This window comes from Eptesicus fuscus, chromosome 6 (genome assembly GCF_027574615.1).
Source record: "Eptesicus fuscus isolate TK198812 chromosome 6, DD_ASM_mEF_20220401, whole genome shotgun sequence".
Lineage (NCBI taxonomy): Eukaryota > Metazoa > Chordata > Mammalia > Chiroptera > Vespertilionidae > Eptesicus > Eptesicus fuscus.
The window spans coordinates 71,534,693-71,550,438 of record NC_072478.1 but is presented as its reverse complement, the minus strand read 5'-3'; the positions used below and the strand labels follow the sequence as shown (position 1 = coordinate 71,550,438).

At 34.6% G+C, this 15,746-nt stretch overlaps 1 protein-coding gene across 1 annotated transcript in view; it reads right to left on the bottom strand.

The window, feature by feature from the left end:
* The window catches only part of ADAMTS19 (ADAM metallopeptidase with thrombospondin type 1 motif 19), a 201,004-nt gene that overhangs the window by 74,032 nt on the left and 111,226 nt on the right, over positions 1–15,746 (bottom strand). Inside the window, exons 11-13 of the mRNA XM_054716991.1 lie at positions 8,183–8,284; positions 2,484–2,614; positions 1,051–1,223 (exon numbers count right to left, since the gene is read on the bottom strand). Of these exons, the coding sequence (XP_054572966.1) occupies positions 1,051–1,223; positions 2,484–2,614; positions 8,183–8,284 (406 nt within the window). The remainder of the gene's footprint in view (positions 1–1,050; positions 1,224–2,483; positions 2,615–8,182; positions 8,285–15,746) is intronic.

Genomic DNA, 15,746 nt, shown 5'->3' with positions numbered 1-15,746 from the left:
AGAGTTATTATCATTCTTAAGAAATAGGCAACATACAATTTTCTTAGAATTCTGATTATGATTAAAGACTTACAGCAAGTTGAAAAAATAGTACAAAGAGATCCCATATATCTTTCACCCAGTTTCTCCCCATGGTTACACCCTGGTAACTACAGAACAGCAAACCCAGGAAATCGACATTGGTACATGCATGTGTATGATTATATGACATTTTATCACATGTGTAGATGTTTACAACCACCACCACCAAAAATAGATTGAACTATTTTTCATCAGCACAATGTTCTACCTTATGCTGCCCCTTTATAGTAACATCCCTTCTCTCCCCACTCCCATCCCTAACTCCTGGCAACCGCTAACCTGTGTGTTGCCCATCTCTCTCGTTTTATCATTTCAAGAATGTTACATAAATGGAAACATACAGTATGTGACCCTTTGAGGTTGTTTTCTTTTCAATCAGCATAATGCTCTGAAGTAAAAAAGCCATTGCACATATCAGTGATTTGTTCCTTTTATTGCTGCTTAATAGGGTCTGCATGTACCTCAGTTTGTGTAAGCGTTCAACTATTTAGAACCTTTTTGGTTGTTCACAGTTTTTGGCTGTTTGAAAATAAAGCTGCCATAAACGTGTATACAGGATATTTTTTATGATTGTAAATTTTCATTCTTCTGGGATGAATGCACAGGACTGCATTTTCTAAATTATACGACGAGCATGTCTTTAGTTACTTAAGAAGCTGCGATGCTTGTTTTCAGAGTAGCTGCACGTGCCATTTTAGATTCCTACCAGCAAAGTCTGACAGACACAGCATCTCCTCATCCTCGCCAGCATTTGGTATTTTCATTCTTTTTTATTTTAGACGATCTGATTGATGTGTAGAGATATTTTTAAATATACATGTTTAGCCAGTGCTTGTGGTTGTTTTATGTCAGTAAAGGCAGAAAAAAAAATAGTGTGTAGAAGTACCTAGAATATAACCTGTAAAAATGACATTTACTACTGTTGTAAACGTTTTGCAAACCCAGATGTGGTGATGTGGTTGGTCATACCTTCATCCATGACAGCTTGCCACTGAAGTACATGCTTTGAGTACGAAGTTCTAACACTATAGGCCTGACATTGCCAGTCTCTGAATCCAGGCAAACCTGCAGGACAAGGTGGATTCTCACATACTCTGTATTGTTTTCTGGGACCATTACAATCCCTTGCTTCAGAACCTAGCCTAGAAAAGATAGTACAAATAATCAATTTTATCTTTTTTTTTTTAGGTTAACTACTCATTTTTTAAATTAAAAGGCATTATATTAATAATGTATACCCCTTTATATTAAATCTACTTTTGAAAATGTGGACTCATTAAATGATTGGTAATAGTAGAAAAATGCATGTTTTTCTTAAAACTAAGTATTTTTTTCCAATCCTTGACCAAGTTAACTTCCAAAATACATGAGAAATAAAAGCCAACTTGCCATGAAAATTAAAGAGAAAGGGCTGAGGCTGGAGCAAAATAGAAAGTCTACCATTCCCATGAAGGAGTTTGTTTATAAGAATTATTAAGAAGATGCTTCTAAACATTTTCATGCAAATTTGTTAAAATTGCTTGGGATGTAATTGGGGCACTGAGCCCACACCAAGAGTCAGCATAAAACAGAAATGACTTTCTCACACACTTTCCCAGGATCGCGGCAGGACTGATGGGGTGGAGCGGCAGGATCTCGTCATGCTCCCTCCCTATCTGTGCACGTGCTCAGCTGCCTCTGACATTGATTTTGTTCTCATGCCTTCCCTTTCTGAAGTCCTGTCCTCTTCTAGCTCTTCTCAGGGTTCCTTTAAGTGTCAACTTACTTTTTCTAATGAATTTTTCCCTATTTAACACATTTTATTTGATTTAATCAAGAAACCACCTTGTGTAGGGTTTAAGTATTTGTTCTTAGAAGGATTGGTCTTATTTTATTCTTTTTCTTTTTTCAATTACAGTTGACATTCAATATTATTTTGCATTAGTTTCAGGTGTACAGCATAGTGCTTAGACAATCTTATACTTTACAAAGTGGTCCCTCTCATATTTCCTGTACCCACCTGTCACCATACATAGTTATTACAGTATTATTGACTATCTTCCCTATGCTGCACTGTACATCCCTCTGACTGTTTTGTGACTACCAATCTGTATTTCTTAATCCCTTCATCTTTTTCACCCAGTTCCCCAACTCCCCTCCCCTCTGGCAACCATCAATCTTTTCTGTCCTATGAGTCTATTTCTATTTTGTTTGTTTTGCGTTTTAGATTCCACATGTAAATGAGATTTTTTAAAGGGAGTTTTTATACAAAATAAATAATTTGAAGGACCTGTCAGTTTCCCAAAATGGAGTAGGGTTTGAGGAGTATCTTTTGCTTTCCAACATGGCTTATCAGTAAAACCTTTGCATTTCAGAATCAAAGAAAAAACTGCCCTCCCCCAATGCAGGAACTTGGCGTTTACCCAGGACACTTGCGCTCTCGGCTGCTGATCCCAGCACTGCAGGTTCGGCTGCAGGGGCTCCACACGCTCCACTCTCCGGCCACGTGTCCAGGTGCTGAGGTCCTGCTGGTACATTCTCCAGCCTTACACCACTATTCCAAAAGTTATGTCTTAGGTGAACAAATCAGGGCACAATGGAAAATCATTCACTGGCCTACAGAGTCACTGGGATTGCGATTAAATCAGGTCTACTGGATCCCCAAACGTGTGCAATTGAAAAAGACCACCATCAGTAGGCACTTCCTTATTGTGACGGTAATAGAATGGTCCAGTTCCCCCAGGTCTCATGTCAGGTCTAGCAGTCTTGTCATGAAAACAGCACACAGCCCAGCCAGTGTTGCTCAGTGGTTGAGCATCACCCAGGAACCAAGAAGTCTCTGGTTAGATTCCCGGGCAGGGCCCATGCCAGGGTTGTCAGCTGGATCCCCAGTAGGAGGCATGCAGAAGGCAGCCGATCAATGATTCTCTTTCATCATTTTTATTTCTATATCTCTCTCCCTCTCCCTTCCTCTCTAAAAATTAATAAAAATATATTTAAAACAACAAACAAAAACCCAGCACACAGACATTTGTACTGCAGCCCTGAGAATTCAGTACTTGTAACAGGGAAAGGTGAAGAGGGAATGTGGGGTTGCACAGGCCAGGGAAGGAAAACTATCACACTCTAAAAACTTATAACTAAAACGTGATGAGCAGAAAACGCAGAGTCATATATAAGGATGGAAGAAAATAAGACACCAATGTCCTATAGCTAGAGTGAAGCAGAATTTAAACAAATTTAGCAACTTTTATTTGAAATGTCAGTGATTCAGGGTACTCTCCTTATAATTAAAAAATAACTATTATTTATTTTAGCATTTTCCTGTATGCCTCCCGCCCCCCCCCCCCCCTTTTTTAAAAGAGTTCCCATTAAATTGAAGCCTTAACATTATAGCACATTTTATTCTGAAAGCTGTTCATTTGAAAAACTTGGGCAATTAGACTTTTTGAAATTCTGTCATTTCATTTCCATTTTTCTGTAGCTTATTTCGTGTCTATTTACTGAGGAATGTAACTGTGAAAGAAAAAAGAGGAGTGTGCTCCTTCTTTTTTAATATTTACTTTTGCATGAACTTTAAACAAAAGCAGTGAAAGAGGCTGTTCCTGTGTCACTCAGGAGTGGCTGCCAGGACTTGGTAGACAGCTTATTATAATTTCTCCTTATTCCAGGAAAATCACCTATGTGGTGGTCATGGCAAACAGGTTCAAGGTAAAAATTAACGGAAGAAAATCATGTTGAGAATAATAAATAAAGATGAGAAAATTTTAGATTAATGGTTGGGCAAATTGACCCTTCCAGCCCTAAACACTTTTCTGCTCCGAAGGGCAACGTGATTTTTAAGGAATTTTGAGAAAATTAACAAACACTCTGATTCTCAATTTTCCCATTTCAAATGAGAACGATAATCAAACTTATCTAACAGACTTTTTTCAGGGACTGAATAAAGAGCTAAGCATAATACATGGACCATACTAAAGATTTAATAAAGGTTAGCTATAACAAAAATAAATTGCATGCTTATCATATTAATGTTATTAATAAGTTTCCAGAAACCTTACCAAAATTCTATTCATTCTGCTTTTCATTGATCTATGTTTCTTCTAAAATTTATTCTTAATTTTTTTAAATTTATCTTTGTTGTTGAAAGTATTACAGGTGTCCTTTTTTCCCCATTGACCCCTTCTAGCCCGCACCCACCCCCTCTTTAACATTTATTTTGAGAATAAGTCTTTAAATGCTGTCTTTAGAAAAATTAGAAACTATGCTACATTGTTTTGTTTGAGCCCAGTTAATGCTTTTCTGTGTAATAAAATAATTAGTTCCTGCAGATTTTCTCTAATCATGTCAAATTTTAAATTCACTCACTTTTAGAGTCAAGAAATTTTAAATCCAGGCTCAAAAAAATAAACCTCAACAACTCATATGTATTGATCTGCTAAGTCTGTCATTAAAGAAACTAAGATTTTGGATGAAGATTCAAGTCTAAAAATTTCAAAAGAGGGAAAAAACAGACCCTGTGAAAACATTTAAACAACTTAATGGTTTTGAGGACCAAACTTAATGGTTTTAATGTTATGTCATTCACGGGGGTGGAGGGGGGGATCTGAGGAGAAAGCTGTTATTGGTCAAATTGTTTTGACCTACTTGAAAGGTGTTTATTTTTCCCAGAGTGAATGTCATAGCTCCTTACCCAGTTAGCAGCAAGCTGACATTAAAAGGATGGACTAGAGTTCACAGCTGACTAAAAATATTCTGGGAAAGACCAGGATGTAGACTTGTATGTCATTTCAACTAGACCAAATTGGGCAGATGAAGAGAAACAAAAACAGATAGGCAAGCCAAATCTGCATACACAAATCAGAGAAATTTAAAGAAACATAATACTTAAAGTTCATCTCCTTGCAGATAAGCATTATCTCTGGGTAAGACTGAGGAGAACCTGCTTTTGCATCTTGCAGGTGGAGGAGCTGTACTTCAATGTGAGGCAAGCGTTAAATGTTTTCTTTAAATTATTATATAATATACTCTACTGAGTTTGAATGTAAAATGATCCTAATTATGTTTTTTTCATAAATTTTCTAGCAGCAAATTTTGTTTCATTTGTATTTTTTAGCCTCAAAAACGCTATTACACCTGGTCTTTAAAAAAAAGGTCAAAATTTGATTCAATTTGATTTATGAAAATGTTAAGATAATGTACTATAGATTGTTTCTGAGATGGTACACGACCTAAAAAATTGACTATATTTCTATTCTCTCAAAATTTCTATGCATATATGTCCAGGAAGCTCATGAAAACAGCAGATGAGAAGAGGTCCAGGAAGATATCAAAGGAAACACTGTTTTCTAATCAAATCTTCTCAAACATACATTATTGGATAAGAGAAAAGGAAAGGAGGAAGGAAGTCAACAAACTCGGTACATATGCAAATTTGTTATTATAAGGATATTACCGTTTTCATTTTTTTCATCAAGAATGACCATGATAATTTCAAGAATCTCAATTTTAAAAAGTAAATAGCGAAGATGTATCAAGTAGAATCCTTAAAAATAATCTAAAGTTCTAGTAAATTGGTATAATATTTTGCTTTCCCCTCCCCCAATGCCTAGCAAATACTATAAGTAAAAAACATTTATTTCTTGTTTCTTACCAAATAATTTATCCACTCTTTAACCTCTATTCTATAAAAATGTAAATACAGATGACAGTATTATTTAAGAGAAAAGAAGAAAGGAAGCGGGCTATTTGTAATTTGGAAAATGCTGTGTATAAATAGTGCATAAATCCCTCTACTCACAACCATTTTGAATCATAACATTGTGTAGGCACCTCCTCAACTTAATTATATACTTGTAGGTAAACTAGTTACACAGCTAGATTAACATCACTGGAGTGTCATCATAACTGTTTCTTGGTTTGCAATGCATTGAGGTATAGTGTGTAGTGCGAGGTTGCAAGCATTCAAATGTTTTAGCACTACAGCACTCGACTGCAGAACCTTGGAAGCTATCTTCCTGGTGGCTCCTACAACAGCTGAAACACATGGCCTGAGGAACCGAGAAGTTCATTGGTTACTTCAATACACAAAGTATGACACCAGCACCACTTAGAGCATATCATTCGTGCAATCATAGGGAAATAAAACATTTTACTTTTGAGGAGTTGGAAGAGTAAGTTTATGTTAGAGACCTTGAGAATGCAAATTATTCTCATAAATATCAGGAGAAAAATAATAGTAGAAAACCATTTAGACACCAGATTATAAAAAAAAAAGAACTTTTATATTGCCAAAGAATAACTAAGGAGAATGGGTTGTATGATGTTTGAAGAAATATGGCTATCCTGGTTTATTAGTGTTTTTGTGTGTTAGGGATAATGAAAAGTATTGCTGGTGCATAGTTTTATGATTCAAGCAATAAATTACTCAGCACAACACCATAAGGCTTGCCTAATATACACACATTATTGCACTTTTGTGTATAATTTTAAAAATAAAACAAATCCAACTTCTGACTCTCCATATAAGCTCGTAGAAAAACATTTGGCACAGTATGTGAATAACTGACTGATATTTCACAAAAGTTCCCTTTAAAGAAACCATTTTTTATTGATTCTATCTAGTGACAAAATATTGCCAGTCTTTTTAAAGAGATCTGGGATTTAAACAAATTGTACTGTTTTTAATTAAAGAAATCATGTAAGTAACAAATGACCACGTGCTTAATGCAAACAACCCAGAAATGTCTGGAGAGAAGTTATATCCACCTTCCCCTCCAGCTGCTTTATTCCCATCCATCAATTCCACTTCTCTCCCGAGAATTAACTACTAATTACAGTTTGAACTTTATATTTTCAAACTATATACATGTAATTTAAATATATATATATATATATATATATATATATATATATTCTATGTGATGTGTATTCACATCTGTATACAAGTTGTTGTTGTTTTTCTTAAATCTAAAATGGTATAATAAAATATCAATTTTTCTTACATGCCTTTATGTCCTAACCACTGTGTCTTGCAGATATTTTCATGTTAGAACAAATGACTACTTCATTCTTCTAACAGATACACTGTAACCATTCTTCTCCTGATAAATATTTTTGGTGTTTCTCATTTCTCACCATTGCAGATTGCACTTACATAAACATCTGCGTGTGTGTTTGTGTACACACCCACATACCAACTTTGTGCACATGTGTAAGCACTTCCTTAGGCAAAATTCTAGAAATGGAATTGCTAGATTTCCATTCTGTCAATTTTTCAAATGGATGTGTTTTTAAAGTAGCACTCTAGATAACTTAACTTTTTTCACTAAGTATTCATCCTAAGTAATCTTTATGTTGTTTCTTTTCAAATGTAATAAAAATTCATGTTCTTCAGAGGCAAGGTTTCTGATCTTTCATCTAGAATGAAGTCATACTATCCACTTTCCCTTCATAGAATAAAAATTTAAAAACTAGGTCCACTATTGAACTATCTTTTGACTAAATTTACCATAATTATACATTTATGTGGGATCTACCTCCTTCAGTTTCTTCAAAAGAAAATTAAATTTTCAACAACCATTATTTTGATTTGGAAATATATACTAGTAAATTTCTATAGCCTTATAAAACATATTAGGTTAAACAACTTATACAGCCAAATGTTTACTAATCCCCAAAATGTCAAATAGAGTATTTTATTTATGATGCTTGAAATGACAAGGAAAAATTATATTCAGTGGCTCTCCTGAGACAATATTTACACCTGAAAGTATTCATCAGTTCTGAGAAGTGTTATTATGTATGCTATTATTTATGATTGTTATTTCTTACTATTGCTATAAATAGTAAAAAAAAAATGAATTCTTTTTTTTGGCAAGGTAATACATATATCTATCTGACTCTAAACATTCTCATAATCAACAACAATAAAAATAACTGCACTGATATTAACAAAATAACCATGGATTTAAAAAATATGAAAAGTTAAAAAGGAAAATAGATGAAATGCTAACATTTTTATATATACTGAAAATATTCCACTAGTGTTAAGATGGACACACATGTAACTGGCAGGAGGAAATTATATTCTAATTAACTCCAGACAACACCAATGACTTACCTTACCAGTGTCACAGTCAGTTCCATCCATCGGGGGATCCAGCTTGGTTCTGCATTCTTTCTCACCTTCCACCTTGCACCACAACCCTGTGCAGATAACATGCTGAAAACAAGGGCATAATAACTGATAAGGGAACAGTATCATATTTTTGAGGTTAAATCAATCGTTTTTGAGAAAACTATTTCAATAGAACAGAAGTTATTTGAAAAAACATGCTTTAGGTGCTCTTAATATTGAACTTATGACTAAAATAGGATACAGCTTATTTATAGTGATACATAAAAGATTGATACATAAAAACAGAAAATCTGTTTAATATATTTAAGTATGTTTAAATTACTTTTAATAAAACACAGGAGATCATGCAACATTAAGTAGCTACAATAGAAAAGTGTGAGCTAGAAATCATTATTTATACCATTACACGAACCAGGTTTGAGAAATTAAAATGCCTCCTGTCTCCTAAAGCTTGTAGTCACCTCTGCTTTATGCTTAAATGCCATGGCGCGTGTCATGATTTCATTGTACACCCTTAGCCCTTGACACAATACAGAGCACTCCGTGGGTGTACTTCCATAAATTATCAGTCATTTTACTGCAGTAGGAATGAGCTCTAGATCTCCAGGATACAATGAGCTTTTTCTATGGAAAAGCTGAAAGGAATTTTTTAAAAAACAATGACGACTGAGATAAAGCAGCAGAGACAGAACCAGTGAAGAAGAGCGCTCCGAGGAAATGCCAGAGGGAGGACAGTCAGAAACCTAAGCCGCCGCTGTAGCTGTGGCCGCCCCCGAGACACAGACAACAGCAGGCGCAGCTGCCGTATTCTTAAGAACTTCCTATTTCTCTAAGACGGCTGAAGTCTTTTAGGCATAAGTATGTTACTAACCAATTGCATAGAAATATGAAATCCATGAGGAATATTTGAAGGCGATGAAAGCAATCTATAGTGAATACGATTATGTTGCGATCTATCCAGATATTTGGAGGAGAGGGTGGAAGCGAGCAGGTCAATAAAGACAGAAGACAAGGTAAGCGACGATGTGAGAGCCAGGGTCGTGCAGGGTGAGAAGACCAGTTGGATGGAGGAGGCACCAGTGGAAGGAGCGTGGACAAGATTCGAAAGACAGAAGAACCAGATCTTGCCAGGAAGGACTAGGGACTGACTCCATGTCCGGAGAGAAAAAGAAGCCACCTAGCAGTTGACCAGCAGGTTCAGAGAAAAAGGCTATTTTAGGAGGTTTACTCTGATGGTGGTGTTCAAAAGAGCCTAAAAACGATGGCAGCTCTAGCCGGTTTTCTCAGTGGAAAGAGCGTCAGCCCAAGGTCTGAAGGGTTGCAGGTTCGATTCTGGTCAAGGGCATGTACCTGGGTTGCAGGCTTCATCCTGGGCCCTGGTCAGCACGTGCAGGAGGCAACCAATCGATGTGTCTCTCATATTGATGTTTCTCTCTATGTCTTCCCCTCTCTCTCTAAAAATCAATGGGAAACTATCCTCAGTTAAGGATTAACACAAAAACAAACAAACAAACAAAAACATGGCAAAGTTCAAATTAATTTATGACCCAAATCTGGGAAAGATATATTTAAGCTAACATTTTAAACAGGTGTGTTACAACTCTAACAATGGATTTGTCCACAAGCCCCAAAATATTCTTTTCCTATTCTTTTTAAAAAAATATATTTTATTGATTTTTTACAGAGAGGAAGGAAGAGGGATAGAGAGTTAGAAACATCAATGAGAGAGAAACATCAATTAGCTGTCTCCTGCACACCCCCATTGGGGATGTGCCCGCAACCAAGGTACATGCCCTTGACCGGAATCGAACCTGGGACCCTTCAGTCCGCAGGCCGACATTCTATCCACTGAGCCAAACCAGCCAAGGCTATTCTTTTCCTATTCTTCCTTTATTTAAATATTTCAATTTCTGACATGTTTGTAAGGTCTTAAAAATTCAACAGTCAATGCAACAGTGTGATATATTTTATTTATGTTGCTTTATCGGCTATGACAGATAGTTTTCTGCTTCAAAATATTTTATACAAGCATATTTTGTATGCTTTTATTTGCACATATCATTCATCAAAAAAATTCATCCAGAAACTCATTTTTAAAAATCCCTAAATCAAATCTGTACAATATGTTAGACTCTTGAAAATAAAAAGAGAGGTTATTTGTTTGATGTACTTTTGTGGACACATTTCTATTTGAATTAACAGATCTCTAACCTGAGAATTTTAGTTCCTAGAAGGTTTTTTTTTTTTTTTTTTCCTCCTGAGACCTTTCTGTTAAGGATGTTTTATAATCATGGGGTCAACTGTTGAGTTTTCTGCCAAGGAAGAGTGTTGCTCTACTTATATTCAATAAAGCTTAGTTGTGTGAAAACATGAATTATTTCAGTCAATGCGTTAGTTAACCAGTGCACATTGAATTAAAAAGCCAATCTTCCGTTCTGTAGTTTTAGGATAACACTTGCCTGTTGAACACTGTTGGTGGTCTGAATTCTGACCTTCCACCATTATCTACTATTCAAAACAGCAGGTACTTTAATTGATTTCCACTTGAGGCACTGAGAGCATAAAAGCAAACTTGGCAGCTTTTCAAGATAAGCACAGTCGTGTAGCATAAATCTCTCAAAGAGGAGCTCTCTTTACCCTTTATGTTCTGCAGGCCTAGGGATCTTATGGTAAGTAAATCACAGCCTCGTTTTTAAAAATAACTCATATTCAAAATTTCAAACCAAACTGTCTAAAGTAAAGCAAGAAAATGTTGAAGAAATCTGTTTTTTACCCTAAGTGGAATATCTCAGACATGTGCTATTAGAGCTTTGTAATATCAAGCCCTTTCTTAAGATAATGAGGGGCAGGGTGGGATATTTTGTTAGACCCAAACAGTCACCATATGTTACACAAGTCAGAGTTGAATTTTTTTTCAAGTTAATTGTTGGAACCACTTTATATGTCAATTAAGAAAAGAACTTTTAAGCTTAAAATGCTTTGCGTAGGAATCCAGAACAGAAATGTACAACTCAGCATTTCCTAGCAAACTAATAAAAATAATACAATATCCCTTTTTTATTCTTCCATAACAAGAAAAGACCATTAAAAGCACATAGTATGAATCTGGATGTTTATCTCCACTAGGCTTTTTAAATGTTTACATGAAAATAATATATGTTTTAAAACAAATAATTTAAGTGGAAGATTAATTGCTCATATATAAATATCATAAAATTTATCTTCAAAGATAGCCTATACCTATGTCTTTCTTTATAGCAAATAGTTCCATTAAGATGTTCTGAAATTTATGTTAAAATAAAAAACTTAAGTGCATATACATGAAAAAAACAATTAAATCTTGAACATGTAACTCTTCGTTCTTCCACAAATTATCTTCCAAAATACAATTTCAATAACTTAAACTTTTGATTGAAAATGTAATTCATTATAGAACAGTATTTTCAAAAGCAGTGTTTTCCATTACAGAACACCTTAGTATCATTAAAAATGGAAGAGAGGAAGAAAGAGAAAGAGGTATTTTTAAAAATCGAAAAACAAAAGACTCAAAAGGAATAATAAAAAGCTGAAATCTATTCCTTATAAATACTAAATAAAATTGAAAATTAGCAAGAAAAGAGAAGGCAAAACAAACACTATTAGTAATAAAAAACCAAGTCATAACAACAGACAACGTAAAGTTTAAACAGAAATAGGATGATTATGAGGTCCATGACAATAAACTTGACAACTTACATAAAATGAAAGAATGTTTTTTTTAAAAAAACTTACTAAACTGGTCCCAAGAATCAATAGAAAAGCTGAACTGTTTTGTAACCATATGATAGTTAAAACTGATTGTTAAAAATCTCACAAAGAATACATCTGGTCCAAAAACTAACAATCTTGCAAGAAACTTAAATTCTCAATTTACATAAACTCTCTAGAGAAAAGAAAAAGGAATACTTCTAAACACACTTTATGATATCCAAGCCAGAAGGGATTGTAAAAGAAAGTTAAAATAGTCATCTACCTCATTACTAACTTAAATTTACATATGTTAAACAAATGTTAACATACTGAGTCCAGCAATGTATAAAAAATGCCATGTGTCATGACCTAGTTGGCTTTTTCCTTGGAATACAAGGTTACTGCAACACTAGAGATTTGATTAATGTAATCAAGCACATCAGTAACTTTGAAATCTATGATTTTGATGTCTATGGGTACAAAGTATGCGATGCAATTCAACATCCATTAAAACATTCATTAAAAAAAATCTCAGTAAATGAGCCATTGAAGGAAATGTCTTCATGATTAATGGACATTTATGAAAATCTTCAGCAAACATCATAAAAAAAAGTGAAATGTTGAAAGTTTTCTTTTAAGATTAGGAAAATGACAAAGATGGCATCTTGGTACCAACATTAGGAAGTGAATACATAATATATCAAAAATGACAAGAGGGGAAAAAACTGTCATTATAGACTCCTCAACTTAGCTAAAATTTTATTTAAAAATCAAAGGTTAAATAAAGACTCTCAAGGAAACAAAACTGAGTGTTTGCTACCAACAGAACTGTTCAAAAGGAATTTCAAAATGATGTACTTCAAGAAGAAATAGGATCTGATAGCAAAGGACTAAAAGGCAATGTGAGCAAAGAGAGTGATAGAAGTGAGGATAATTCTACATAAACATTGACTACATAAAGCAACAATTGGATTTCAGCCATCATTATAAACCTTTCTTTTAGTAGGAGAAATACTAGAAATCTAGCTCACTTATATCTCAAAACTTTATCCCTTTACAGAGGAGATTTGGCTGCTAACAGTTAAATAAGTTTGTCTTTCCTTTTACCTCCCAACTCCACATACTTCAAGATTGCTAGTGCAAGAAGTTAATAGACATGGGAAGAAAAATGTAGACTGCCTAACGAACAAATGAAGTAGCAAGTTGCAACAGAGCACATCAGAAAGTGGTTTTTTTTTAAAAAGTCAAGGTGTGGCCCTGGCCCAGTAGCTCAGTTGGTTAGAGCATTGCCCCAATATGCTAAGGTTGTGGGTTCGATCCCAGTCAGGGCACATACAAGAATCAACCAATGAATGCATAAATGCATGAAACAACAAATCTCTCTCTCTCAAATCAATAGAGAAAATTTAGAGAAAAGAGAACTGTTAATAAAGTCCCAAAGAATGAAAAGTGGGAAGAAACTATTAAAAATATTTGAAAGAAAAATGATCCAGAATTCCTTACTATGAAAGAGATAGATATAAAGATCCCCCTTCTGGAATGGGGGAGTAAGTTCCCAGAAGACAAATCCTTCTGTAAATAACCATCATAAATAAAACGCAACTTCCTGGTGGTTCTGGAGAATGATAAAAGCAGGTATATTTTTTAGGGAGCTGAAGGTGTGGCACAAGTTGAGTTCACCATTTTTATAGCTTTGACCTAATAGTGGCTTATGCTCCTGGTATGACAATTGGTGCCTAATGCAACAGTAAAGACAGAAACTGGGCCCGGCCAGTGTGGCTCAGTGGTTGAGCATTGCCTCATGAACCAAGAGGTCGTTGGTTTGATTCCCCGTCAGGGCACATACCCAGGTTGCAGGCTCAATAACCAGTAGGGGGCATGCGGGAAGCAGCCGATCAGTGATGTTTCTCTCTGATCAATGTTTCTATCTCTCTATTCCTCTCCCTTCCTCGCTCTCTAAACATCAATAAAAACATTTTTTTAAAAAAAACTGAAGGGACAATCCTAAAAGGAAAAGAGTTAGAGAAGCCTAAATCATTAGCTGGCACCCAACCCATACAGACATGAGATAGGCTCCAAGAGCCAAGATAAGGGAAGAGCGAGCTCAGCCGCGATGTGAGTAGCCGTGCGCTGTAGGTAGGACAAAGTTTCCAGTTTGAATCGAACACACTTAATTGCCTCTGGAAACAAAACTTTTTGGAGGAATAAAAGGGATCAGCAAATTTTTTTGGTACAGTGCCAAGTAGTATATATTTTAAGTTTCTGGGCCATATGGACTCTGTTACAACTATTAGACACTGTCATTGTCGTTTGAAGGCAGCCAAAGAGAACATGTGGACAAATAGGGGTGACTATTTTCTAGTAAAACTTTATTTATAAAAACAGCTAGTTCCTAAGCCAGTTTATAAGAATTCAATCAGTTAATGTATAATGTATTAAAGTATTAATATTTCAGAATAAAAACATGGCTACATAATCACATAAGCATTGCACAATTGTTCAGAGTAGCCTTCCTCTTAACAGCTGACATCCCAGATATCTATGAAGAGGTGAATTGATAAACAAAATAGTTTATCTACCAGTGGAATGTGATTTAGCAAGAAAAAAAGAACCAATTACTGATATACATAAAAACATATAAAGAATGTATGACTTTTGAAGGCAGAGGAAATTTGGTTTCTCTAATTGAAAGTAGAAAGGAGAAAAGGGAAAAAATGACATAAAATGAAACACAAAAATAAAATAGGTTGACAATAAAAATCCTAAAAAACTAATTTCATAGCCCAGCTGGCATAGCTCAGTGGTTGAGTGTTGACCTATGAACCAGGAGGCCATGGTTTGATTCCCGGTCAAGGCATATGCCCTGGTTGTGGGCTCAATCCCCAGTGTGAGATGTGCAGGAGGCAGCCGATCAACAATTCTCTCTCATCACTTATGTTTCTATTTCTCTCCCACACCCTTCCTCCCTGAAGTCAATAAAAACATATATATTTTTTAAAACACCACTAATTACAATAAATGAAAAATGTTAAACTAGTTGATTAAAAATTTGAAAGAACTATATCTTAGTTTAAACAGAAAAGTATAAAATCTAACAATAGCTTTTTTCTAGTAGACATACCTATTTATCCATATCAATATCCATATTTATATTTATATCTGGAGAGGTTAAAGAGAAAGTATGAAAAATATTAGCCAGGATGGTGTTTTTAAAGCCAGATAAAATGTTTTAAGGCATAAATCATTTTTAAAAAATGGAAAAGGAAAAACAAATCAAGCAGATGAAAAAACTTTAAATGTGCATGTACCTTGTAGTATAACTCAACATATATGAGAAAAAACTGTCAGAATTACAGGGACAAATAAATAAATAAATAAAGTTGGGTATTTTAACACATGCTTGTTAGTTACTGATAGATCAGTCAAACTAAAATAAGCAAACAGATATTTTGAATAATAATATTAATATGCTTCATCTAAGATCTAATGACAGATAATGAACTTTAAAGAACACTCACATCCTTTCAAGTACACAGAGAACAAATACTAAAATTTATCATATATTACATTGAACAGAAAACTTCAATAAATTTTAAAGGATTGGCATCATACAGACAATTTCATCTTACTGCAGTGCAACAAAGTAGATGTATTTAATAAAAGGTATCTTTTAAAAATCAAAAATGTCTTTAATTCTAAAGAAATACTTAAGCGGAAAGAAAATGAATGTACCATGTGAAATTTAATTGCAGAGTAGGGAAGAAGGAAAACAAAACAAAAACAGCATAATCCACGAGAAAATTTGATGGATTTAACC